The following is a 12,583-nucleotide window of genomic DNA, read 5'->3' on the forward strand; positions in this document are numbered from 1 at the left end:
TTGTTTTGTTTTGTTTTTTAGTTTATTTTGACAGAGAGAGAGAGAGAGGGAGAGAATCCCAAGCAGCCTCCATGCTTCCAATGCAGAGCTTGACTCAATCCCACAAACCGTGAGATCATGACCTGAGCTGAAATCAAGAGTTGGACAGTCAGCCGACTGAGCCACCCAGGCACCCCACTGATTATACTTCGATAGGGATTTCATTAAATCTGTAGATAGATTGTTTTGGGTAGTGTGAACATTTTAAAAATATTTGTTCTTCTAGTCCATGAGCATGGAATGTCTTTACATTTGTCTGTGTTGTCTTCAATTTCTCTCATCATGTTTTATAGTTTTTAGAGTACAGGTTTTTGAACTCTTTGGTTAAGTTTATTCCTAAGCAGTTTTTCTTTTTGGTGCCGTTGTAAATGTGATTGCTTTTTAAATTTCTTCCTATTGCTTCATTATTAGTGAATAGAAATACAGTGGATTTCTGTATATTGATTTTGTATCCTGCAACCTTACTGAATTCATTTATCAGTTCCAGTAGTTTTTTGATGGAGTCTTTAGTGTTTTCTCTATATAGTATCATGTCATCTACATAAAAATAATGAAAGTTTTACTTTTTCCTTACCAATTTGGATGCCTCTTATTCCTTTTTCTTGTATGACTGGTGTAGCTTTGGCTTCCTATACTATGTTGAATAAAAGTGGTGAGAGTGGGGGCGCCTGGGTGGCTCAGTTGGTTAAACGTTCGACTTTGGCTCAGGTCATGATCTTGTGGCTCATGAGTTCAAGCCTTGTGTTGGGCTCTGTGCTGACACGTCAGAGCCTGGAGTCTGCTTTGGATTCTGTGTTTCCCTTTCTTTCTGCCCCTCCCCTGCTTGTGCTCTGTCTCTCTCAATCTCAAAAATAAATAATAAAACATTAAAAAAAAAAGGTGGTGAGAGTGGACATCCTTGTTTTGTTCCTGATCTTAGGGGGAAAGCTCTCAGTTTTTCACCTTTGAGTATGATATTAGCTGTGGATATTTCATATATGACCTTAATTACGGTGAGGTATGTTCACTCCAAACCTACTTCGTTGAGGGATTTATCATGCATGTTGTACTTTGTCAAATGCTTTTTCTGCACTTTTATTTTATTTTATTTTATTTTATTTTATTTTATTTTATTTTAGAGAGTGAGAGAGCACAAGGTGGGGAGAGGAGCAGAGGGAGGGAGAGGGGGAGAGAGAGGGAGAGGGAAGGGGAGAGAATTTTAAACAGGCTCTGTTCAGCACAGAGCCCAATGTGGGGCTTGATCCCATGATCCTGGGATCATGAACTGAACTGAAATCAAGAGTCGGATGCTCAGCCGAGTCACTAGGCACCCCCTTTTCTGCATCTATTGAAATGATCATATGGCTTTTATTCTTAATGTTACGGATGTGATATATCATGTTGATTGATACGCAAATATTGGACCCCACCCTTGCATCCCAGGAATAAATCTCGCTTGATCCGTGGTGAATGATTTTTTTTTAATGTATTACTGGATTCAGCTTGCTAATGTTTTGTTGAGGATTTTTACATCTATGTTCATCAGAGATACTGGCCTATAGTTCTCTTTTTTGTAGTGTCTTTATCTGGTTTTACTATGAGGGTACAATGCAAGTCTCATAGAATGAATTTGGAAGCCTTCCCTCTCTTCTATTTTTTGGAATAGTTTGAGAAAAATAGTTATTAACTCTTCTTTGAGTGTTCGGTAGAATTTGCCTGTGAAGCCTTCTGGTACTGGACTTTACTTGTTGGGAGTTTTTTCATTACTGATTCAATTTCATTGCTTGTAATGGGTCTGTTCAAATTTTCTATTTCTTCTTGATTCAGTTTTGAGAGGTTATACGTTTCTGGGAATTTATCCATTTCTTTTAGGTTTTCCAGTTTGTTGGCATATAATTTTTCATAATATTCTCATACAATCCTTTGTAATATTTCTATGGTGTTGTTGTTATTTCTCTTCTTTCATTTGGTGATTTTGTTTATTTGAATACTCTCTGTTCCTCCCTCTTTTTTTTCTTTTTTTGGATGACACTAGCTAACGGTTCATCACTTTTGTTGATCTTTTAAAAGAACCAGCTCCTGGTTTCACTGATCTGTTCTGTACTTTTTTTAGTTTTTGTTTCGTTTATTACTGTTCTAATCTATATTATTTCCTTTCTTCTATTGGTTTTGGGTTTTGTTTGTTCTTCTTTTTGTAACTCTTTTATGTATAAAGTTAGGTTGTTTGAGATTTTTCTTCTTGAGGTAGACCCATGTTGCTCTAAACTTTGCCCTTGCAACCACTTTTGCTGCTTCCCAAAGATTTTTGGTCATTGTGTTTTCATTTTCATTTGTCTCTGTATTTTTTTGATTTCCTCTTTGATTTCTTGGTTGATCCATTCATTGTTTTAGTAGCATGTTGTTTAACTTACATGTATTTGTGCTATTTCCAGATTTTTTCTTGTGGTTAATTTCTAGCTTCATAGCATTATGGTCAGAAATGATGCATGGAATGACTTCCATCTTTTTAAATTTGTCAAGACTTGTTTTGTGGCCTACTGTGTGATCTCTTCCAGAGAATGTTCCATGTGTACTTGAAACGAATGTGTATTCTGGTATTTTAGGATGGAATGTTCTGAATATATCTGTTAAATCCATCTGGTCCAAATGTGTCAGTCAAAGCCACTGTTTCCTTGTTGATTTTCTATTTGAATGATCTGTCCATTGACGTAAGTGAGGTGTTAAAGTCCTCTACTTTTATTGTATTACTATTGATTATTTCCTTTATGTTTGTTATTAACTGCTTTAAATATTTGGGTGCTCCTGTGTTGGGCGCATTTTTTTTTTCCTATTTAAGATTATACAAACTCTTTTTCATTGTTAAATGTTCTTTATAAACACCATTTTATATTTCTTCTCTATACAGACCATTAAAAAAATGGCTTCTAATATCCAAAGATAACCAGTGTTAACATTTTGGTGTAAAACTTTCAGTCCCTCTTCTATGCATGTGAATGCATAAGAGTTTTTAAAATTAAAATTGAGATTATACTTTTTTACCTGACCATATATCATGGATATTTGCTTATATCAGTGAATTTTTTCTGGCTTGATTTTTAATGGCTTTACAGTAGTTTTTCATTCAATGAATATATTGTGATTAACTTAGTTATTCCCCTGTTAGAATAAGCATTTTGTACATTAAATTTTTTCCATATAAAGGATTAGTTTAATATTTCCAGAAGTAAAATCTGAAGCAAATACTGTGGATATTTTTAAAGCGCTGAATCATATTTTTGGAAAAGTTTTTAACTGCAAACTGGTTGTTGCCTGTTTCTTCCTCTCTGTTGAGGTATATAGAGGAAATGCACAGTGGTTTTAGTGTTAGCCTTGCACAGACGCAGTTAGAGAATGTAACTCTCTTGCTGCCATAAGTTTCCCAAAGGCAAATATATATATATATCTGAAGTGTTGATACTACTATCCATTTTTGTCAATATGCATGGTTAATTGAAAGATTATAAGATTTCCTTTCCCTAAAAAAGGAAATCTGCATTGGTAAATTTCAAATTTTATAATTAAAAGTTTATAAAAAGGAATTTTGTTAAGTTTTTATATTAGGCAGTCTTTTCATAGAAAAACTCAGTGTGCAGAAGTTGTTGGACCTAATAGTATATTTACGTTAATCCTTTCTTTTATTTTGAGTTTTGCCATTCTTTGTAGATCCCTTCATTATTGCCCTATTTTTTAAATTGTGAATTGCACCATATCTTTGCTTTCAAAGACGTATCCCTATTGTCCTTCCAGATTATCAGTAGCTCACTTTGGTATAATATAATTTATATGTTATTTATATCTTATCCTTTTTGGAGGGAATATAATGTATAGACTACTTTTATTTTTTTTTCACCTGTTCTTTATTTGGCTTTTTATTCCTATTGTTTTAAAGCAAATAATGCTTTACTTCCAAATTAGTTGAGAATATATAACTCAGTGAAATAACTTGACCAGAAATGTTTTTGGTCATATAATTTTGTTTACCTGGAATGGATTGCAAAATTTTATAATTTGTTTTATTAAGGATAATTAAAGCCTTAGAAGTACATTATGGATCTTACAACTGTTATCCTGTTTAATATTTTTAATATACAGTAAATCATATTAAAATGATATACTGACTATATCTTTATTCTTATTGCTAAGTTAGTGTCTCATTTTAAAGTATTTGGTCTTTGGGATCATGCTATTTTTACATCATAGGGTAGATGAATATTAACTTAGTTATTAGGGAGTTAGTTTAATTTGTTCAAAAACACTTGAGGTAAAGTATTTTTCTCTGTTTTTAATAGTTGTGTGGAATTCGACTTGAATGTAAACAATATTGTTGGAATAAGAAACACATTCCTCCTCAGAACTTACGCATACCGTAAGTTTTTTGTTTATTTCCAAATAATTATAGCTTCTCTCTTTATCCTTTATTCCTTTTTAAATATGTTTATAATAAACACTGACATCTTTTTAATTATTTTAATGTGTAGTGTCTCATTTTATTATATGTATACTATGTTGTACACTAAAATTTATATGCTACCAGAGTTACAGGTCAATAAAATGAATTTTAGTAATTGGTAATTTTTAAAAGGTGACTAAGATACCTTGTAAAAGTAAGACACATTTATGGTGAACACAATGTTTAATACACAGGGAGGAAATGCTTTTTCTTTTGGAGTTGGGAAATGATACAAACTTACAGAGAAACTGTAATATTTTCTTACCATTTTTAAGTTTTCATTTTACTTTCAGTTGAAAATCGAGTTCGTCCGTTAGTACTGGTGATTAAGAAGTGGGCAAGTCACCATGAGATAAATGATGCCAGTCGTGGTACTTTAAGCAGCTATAGTCTTGTATTGATGGTTTTGCACTATTTACAAAGTAAGTATTATGGGTTTTTCCCAATTTTTAAAATGGAAACACAGTTAAACTTCATTATGGTGTCTTTTCTGTTGACACTGTCTTCAAACAGTATTGTTTTAAAAAGTTCTTTCTAAGGCCCATATAGCCATATTTTTCTAATTTGTTGCTTTGAACAAATGTTTTAGAAATGTTATTCCCCAGAAAACATTATAAGGAAGTTTCGCTGTGTTTTGTTTTGTTTTTTGACAGTTTTTTCATATTACTCTTTTGTATTCAAAGAACTTTTACCTCTATATTGTGGATCCATTATCTTGAGGCACATGCATGTTCAGAAGCCCTATAAAAATAAGCTCAAGCACCATTCATCATGTTTTTTATTTTTCACTTGAGACAGGAATTAAAGGATTTTCTTTTTGGATAAAGAAGTTTTTATTCCTTGTGAGTTGGCATGGAGTTTGGGTGAAAGAAATAATAGAAGATTGGAAATAATCTAAGTTTTTAAGAATAGAGGAATGATTGAATTAATTATAATATTTTCAGCTGCTAAGAATATGTTTTTAGGATATTTAATGGTAAAAGAAAATATCCATGATATGGTATCATATACAACATGGTATCAATTTTATTTTAAAAATTGTATTTGTATTTGAGTTTGTGTATGTATTCATATGTATATAAATATTGAAAAGTTATGTGCCAGAAATACATCAGGGGTTATTTAGATTTTGTCAAATGTACATTTTAAATTACAACTAAAACTAAAAAGTGAATAGACACTAGTTGTGATTTAGAAATGAGATTTGACTACAGTATTGAACATGTATGAACAGCTATAATATGTGCTCTTTCTCTCCATTTTTGTGGGTTACTTTAGATACTTTACTTTGCCTTCTTTAGAAAAATGGACTTTTATCACACATGTACTGAGGCAGTTTGGTAAGCAAGTTGAAAGTTCAGAAATTTTTTACCACTGTTCAAAAATCATGTTAAAATTCTGTTTACATTTTGTTAAACCTATTTTGTTTTTGACAAAGTCCTCTTCACTAAGATGATTTGTAATTAATGGCACTATCATCACTGTTTCTAGGTCTTTGTTAAAGTACATCCACTATGCACAGCTAAAGTATAACTGTATTGAGGTGCCTGGGTGGCTCAGCTGGTTGAGCCTGTGACTCTTGATTTCAGCTCAGGTCATGATCCCAGGGTCGTGGGATTGAGCCCCGGATCGGGCTCCGCACTAAGTGTGGAACCTGCTTAAGATTCTCTCCTCCCCTCCCCTCCCCTCCCCTCCCCTCCCCTCCCCTCCCCTCCCCTCCCCCTCCCCTCCCCTCCCCCTCCCCTCCCCTCCCCTCCCCTCCCCTCCCCTCCCCTCCCCCTCCCCCTCCCCTCCCCTCCCCTCTCTCTGACTCTCACTTGCTCTCTCTCCGTCTGCCCATCTTCCCCTCTCACACACTCTCTCTCTAAAATAATAATAAAAGTAAAAGCGTAACTGTTATTTGGCAAATTTTGGCTACTTCTCACTAGAAGAAATTAGATTGAAATAAGTAGCCGTGTTGAAATTAGATTGAAATAAATAGCTGCTTTTTTGGCAAACAGGAGTCTGCAAAGTGTATTGAGCAGTTCCAGTCATGCCACAGTGAACTAGTGTTTGTAATTTTGGCCAGTTTATTCCACCTTTCTGGCCTTAATATTCTTATCTGTAACAGGGATAATTGGATTGGATGGACTTTTAGGTTTCATTTAACTTCTTAAAGGCTTTTTTAATATCTTTTCTGCCATGAGTAGAGAAAGGAAATTTGTCTTCTGTATATGGAAAAGTTGAAAAGATTAAAGTATTTCCTAGAATGAATTTCAATAGTTAGTAATTGACTATATATGCTTGAAAGGTGACTGATGAAAGTGTGAAGGGAAAAAGCCGATGAGAAGAGATTTTAATGGCCATCTAAGATTAATAATAATAATTAATAAAAAGGCAAAAGTATTACCTGGTTAGAAATAATAATTTGAATGAATATTCATAGAATGTTTACCATGTTTTCAGGTACAAAACTGTTTCAGGCATTCTAAAATTGCTCTTGAATTTTTGGGACACCTGGGTGGCTCAGTTAGTTGAGTGTTTGACTTTTGATTTTGGCTCAGGTCATGATCCTGGGGTCATGGGATTGAGCTGCATGTCTAGCTGTGCGCTGAGAATGGAGCCTACTTGGGATTCTCTCTCCTCCCCTGTTCCTCTTAGATTGCACGCACTCTCTCTTTCAAAAACAAAATTGTCCTTGAATTTTCAAAATTGTTGTTTATTGTTGAAGATCTCTTTTTTTTAGTTGAATTTTTGATGAATCAGAATGGAATGTTTCCATGTTTAAATTTGTGGAGGCCTGACCAGAAAGCTCTCATCTGAAATGTAGGCAAAGTAAAATCTTACAGAGTAGCTGTTCTGAAGGTGTTATCTGTTGATCAGATACTGTAATAGTAAGGTGTTTGGTGGTTTTTTTTTTTCTTTTGAGAGAGAAATTTAAAAGATTGAAGTCCAAAATTTTGAAGTAAAAATAGCTGATACAGCTAGATCCTTCCTGAATGTATGTTGCTTTTTTCCCCCCAAATGTTTAGTTTTGAGAGAGAGAACGAGCGAACGAGTGAGAGGGGGAGGGGTAGAGAGGGGACAGAGGATGTGAAGCAGGCTCTGCACTGACAGCAGATAGCCCAATATGGGGCTTGAACTGATGAACTGTGAGATCACGACCTGAGCTGAAGTCAGATGCTTAACCAACTGAGCCACCCAGGTGCCCCTGAATATATGTTGCTTTGAGTGAAATAAACATTTGAAAAACTATTCAAGACTTTGACGTTACTATCAGGATAGTGTTAACTGCCACGGTACGCCAATTGCTCTGCAATGTGTTGACCTTAAAAAACAAAAGAGCTAGGTTTTTGTTTGTTTGTTTGTTTTTTTGCCAGTACAGTGAGTTTATTCTGGAATAGAGGAATCGCAATTCAGAACAAGCAAACTGTAGTGAACCAACCATTGGCAAGTCCAGAGAATGGAGGTTGAGGGGCTTGCCTTTATGGAGGAAGGGGAGGAAGCTGGAAGGGGCTGTTTTGCTGAATTCTCATTGCCTGGGCTGTTGCTGAGCAAGGAAGAATTCTTTCTTCCTTCTACTAGAGTATGTAAAGGAAACTTCTTCCTATTGGGGAATGCAAAGTATACTTCTTATGGAGAATGGTGGCAGTGTGTGAGAGCACCCCTTTCAGGGCTTCCTGACTCCACTTTTCTTTTATTTATTTTCACAAATGACTAGCTTTAAGGCTGTTAGACAAGGGATTTACTGAGTGATATCCCCGCTCCCCAAAACTTTCAAATTGCTTAGTTCTCAGGGTGCTTTGTCTATTGAAAGACCCTAACCAGTGATTACTGTTTGTTTTTCTCTTCCAACATTCTGGTTATGATTCTAGAATGAAATAAAATTTTTTCTAAATGTTTATAACCTTTCTTCACTGTTTTTTAAATTATAATTTTAATTTACTAGGGGTATTCAGTGAGAAGGGAATTCAGGTTTTTAATTAAGTAAACTAATTTCTAGTAAGATTTACCAATTTGACTTCTGTATTACAGCAAAATTGTTAGAAAGTCATTAAAAACTATTACATGAATATAAAGACGTTTAGAATTAAAGTAACTGGGGCTTGAGTTTATTTGTAGGATCTTCTAGAATTTTGAGCATTTGAATGCCTCTGGGAAAAAATATTTTTACTTCCTAAGAGTGATTCCAGTAAGTAATGAGTTTTTTCCCCTCAGTCACACACTGTGAACATTCCAGACTATCATGGAATTTTATTTTATTCCGATTTCAACTTGGGAATGGAGCATGATACAGAAGAGATATTTAAATATTATGTGATAGAAATTTATACATTTATAATCATAGTTGGAGATCACGTAAGTTGGTAATAATAGTTGATTATTTAGATATTAATGTATTCCAGAAGTTATATAAAAAGGTTTTTGCTAAACTGCAAATTAAAAATAATGATTGTTACTGAGTTTACTTAATTATATATAATGTGTTTCTAATTCTTAAATACACAGTTTGTTTTATGGTATTATATTTGGTCTTTAATCTTAAATCTTGAAAACACATTACTTGTATCTTATAGTCAAGATATTGTATTTTGCAGGTTGGATTTTGGTAAAGATATTGGAGAATGAAGAATGACAAAAAATAAAGTAACATATAAAGATAATGATTCCTTTGTATGAAATTTTAATTTTTTATGGCAAAGTGGCATATTTGTATTTATATTTCTAAACTTTATATTTCTGATTTATATTTCTAAACTTTGCTCAAGCCTCCTTTTTAAAAATTAGTGAAGTTGAAGATTTTTTTTTTCAGTTTTTTTAATAGATTGATCTCCTGAAACTATCTCAGTTTTGGTATTACTGTTTATTAGAAGAAATTAAACATAAAGGGACAATTATGATATAGCTATTATTCTTTCATGATACAGTATCATTGGACTTTACTTAAAAAATTTTTTTTGATAGCTACATCCATCTTAACAATGTTCATTCAGTATATGTAGAACAATCCTTGTCTTGCTTATTTTGTGTGTGTCTGATGTTGGACCAAATGATGTGTGTCCATTGATGACTTGTTTTTCTAAAAATGCAAGGAACATTTGTTTACCTAGAAATATACATAGTTTATTAACCTGAAGTTATCAATTTAGATATATTTTGAATTTAAATTTCTAGGGATCAGAGTTAATTCACAAAATATATGGAAACTGTTGAATTCTAGCAGAAACCCTTATAGTCTCATACCTGGGGTGTAGCTGACAAATTATTGCTTTGTGAAATGAATTATGTGAATCACAGAAGCTTTAAACTTTTTTTTTTATAGCCCTACCTGAACCCATCCTTCCATCCATCCAAAAAATTTACCCAGTAAGTGTTTCTTATAAATTATTCTAATACATATTATGACAAATATATGTGGAACTATTATATGCAGTATTGTGAATGTAAAAGGTGTAATAGTTACCTTCTAAGTATATAATAACATTTTCTATATAGGCTGAGGCATTGGCCACTAGCACATTAAAAATATTCCGTATACTTTTTCAGAAGACTGTCATATTTTATTTGGTTATTGGCAGTGTGGTCATTTTTCTTAATGGTGGAATTATTTGCATGATGCTCATGATTATCACTAAAAGGAATTAAATATATTCAATTGGTCAAGGCCTATTTAGACTCATTCCAGTTTTCTTCGTGCTATTTTAAAATAGTTTTATAGTATTTCTTTACTCAGAAGTCTTTTAGCCCAATCTACGTATACTTTGAAAGCAGGGGAAAAATTAAGTTGAACAATTGGATAATCATTGTATCTTTCACTTGATTTTACCAACTAATACACCAAAAGGAGTAACACTGATACTTACACTCCTTAAGTGCATAATATTAAGAATCCTTCTGAAGTTAATTGGAAACATGAAAGTGGTGAAGGGTGCCTACTAGAAAAAGTTTGGTATATACTCAGTTTGAATTTAGAGAAACCTAGGTAATGTACATAACTCACAATCTATATACTTTTGTTTCTTTTCCAGTTTTTTGTGTTCCTTTTTTCCAGAATTCTGTTTCCTTGTTTTATAGTCCTACCATTTCTGTTTTCCTCCATAATCATCCTTATTCCTGGTTGTATTTGGAAATAATATTTAAACTATCTGTTTAGAATGTTTAATCAGCCTTCTGAAACCATGTAATTTTTACCTGTTTTGTTTTATGAAGTTACAAAAAGCTGTCTTCTAAAATTACTAAATAGGCAAATTGAAAAAGATCTAGCTTGAGTGATCAGTTTTCAAAGGACTTGCTTATTTTATATGTATCATAGAAAATACAAGTCCTTGATGTGGAATCTAAATTAAATATAACTTAACCTTTGATAATTGAGAAGAACTGATGTTCTTGTTTTTGAACATGTTATTATCGTAATGCACACATGCAAGGTGCTGGATAATGAAAGGTTCACTGTAATCGAGATTGCTGTGGTGAGGACTTCCCAGGTTGTGGATCATCTGGTAAAGACACCGTTATAAGAATCATTTGGAATCTGGGTATCTTATCTTCCTCATTTTGAAAACTAATTTCTGGTATTATAAAGAGCTACTATAATGTGTTTCAGTTATTGCTAGGGATCACTATGCTTTCATAAACATTGTGAAAATGAAAGCATCAGAAAGTATAGAAATAAAAGTAACTTGAACTTTTGGGTCTTATCCTTGAATGGTTTTCTCCCTCCATAAAATATTGATTATTTAGCTTATGCTGAAAGGTCAGAAATAATGACTGGGTGTTCACTGTTTCATTTTATTGTCCCAGCTTTATTGTTAAGACCTAGGTTTCCGTGTAGAAAGAGCTGTGTATATTTTTCAGCATACAAAGCGTCTAATAGTTAAAACTTATCCTTTAAAGAATCTCTTACTGTGTGTGGAACAGATGCTTCTACACAAATCTCACTTAAACTGTGCTGCATGAATTCGTTTTACTAAAATAAAATACTAATAAAGTCTCAGTTTAATGCTCTATGCTTGAGAACAGAGCAGAGGTATTGCTTTTATTTTAGGATACCAAGGTTCTTACTAGTATATTCTAGTTTGAAGAACCTTATTTTTACTTCTGTTTCATTTTTCTAATTTTCTAGCTCCCCCCCCCCCATGACAGAGTCCCATCTTCTCTTCACTTACACTGTCTCTCACCCTATACTCTACACTCCTGTTGTGCTAATAATCCTATTTCTATACCTGTAACAAGGAAATAGATTTAATACTAGTGTAGTCCCAAAGCCTTAAAAAATACTTGTAGCAAGACCTGCTAGATTTAAGAATGTCTTAATTTGCTTTCAGGTGTGGTTATATTACCATAAATATTTGAAGAATACTATCTTTACTATAAGATTAATGCTTACATGGGTAAGGATATACTATCCACTCTTAACAGGATTTTAAATTTTATCTGAAACCTGTAAGCTAATTGATCAGTACAGTGCTTTTCTTGGTGGTCCATCCAATGGAACAAGCAAATCAGCTTATTTCTTACTACTGATAGCTATTATTTATGTAGTATCTATTTTATGTCAGCACTCTATATAAATTTTATATACAGTGTCCTTAGTCCTCGACAGGTAAACTTATGTAGTATTTTCCTTGATTCACAGGTGAAGAAACTAAGTCTTAGGAAGATTATATTATTGATCCAAGTTGTATTACAGTCACAAATTATGGACCCAGAAACTGATATTTTTTCTATTATACTGTGCTGAATGAGGAAAGGCAAAATGATAGTAGTGTTCACTAATATATTATTTCATCTAGTTTCTGTTGATTATTACATTTTATTTGTGTATATCTGATTGTCCCTATACAGATATACCTTTCTTTAAGAAAAACATATATGACAAAATTTCAGGTTGAATAAGTAAGTTTGAGAATGACTTAAAACTTTATAGTAACAGAAAAAACACTTTATTTTACAAGGAAACAAGGTTCTTTTAAATTTTGAGCTTCTCTAATATAGTTAAGTAGAATTTAAAAATAGGGTATAAATTTTGAAATAGAATAACCATTTGTTCAGTATATTATGCTTTTTTAGTTATTTTCATATTTTCTCCTCAAATTT

The 12,583-nt window shown here is 32.9% G+C and overlaps 1 protein-coding gene across 2 annotated transcripts in view; it reads left to right on the forward strand.

Annotated features, from left to right (window-relative positions):
- The window catches only part of TENT2 (terminal nucleotidyltransferase 2), a 70,213-nt gene that overhangs the window by 33,815 nt on the left and 23,815 nt on the right, over nucleotides 1-12,583 (forward strand). For both annotated transcript variants that reach the window (XM_007079809.3, XM_007079810.3), the window contains exons 10-12: nucleotides 4,347-4,423; nucleotides 4,801-4,929; nucleotides 9,810-9,853. In XM_007079809.3, the coding sequence (XP_007079871.1) occupies nucleotides 4,347-4,423; nucleotides 4,801-4,929; nucleotides 9,810-9,853 (250 nt within the window). The remainder of the gene's footprint in view (nucleotides 1-4,346; nucleotides 4,424-4,800; nucleotides 4,930-9,809; nucleotides 9,854-12,583) is intronic.

Source organism: Panthera tigris, chromosome A1, assembly GCF_018350195.1.
Source record: "Panthera tigris isolate Pti1 chromosome A1, P.tigris_Pti1_mat1.1, whole genome shotgun sequence".
NCBI classification, from domain to species: Eukaryota; Metazoa; Chordata; class Mammalia; order Carnivora; family Felidae; genus Panthera; species Panthera tigris.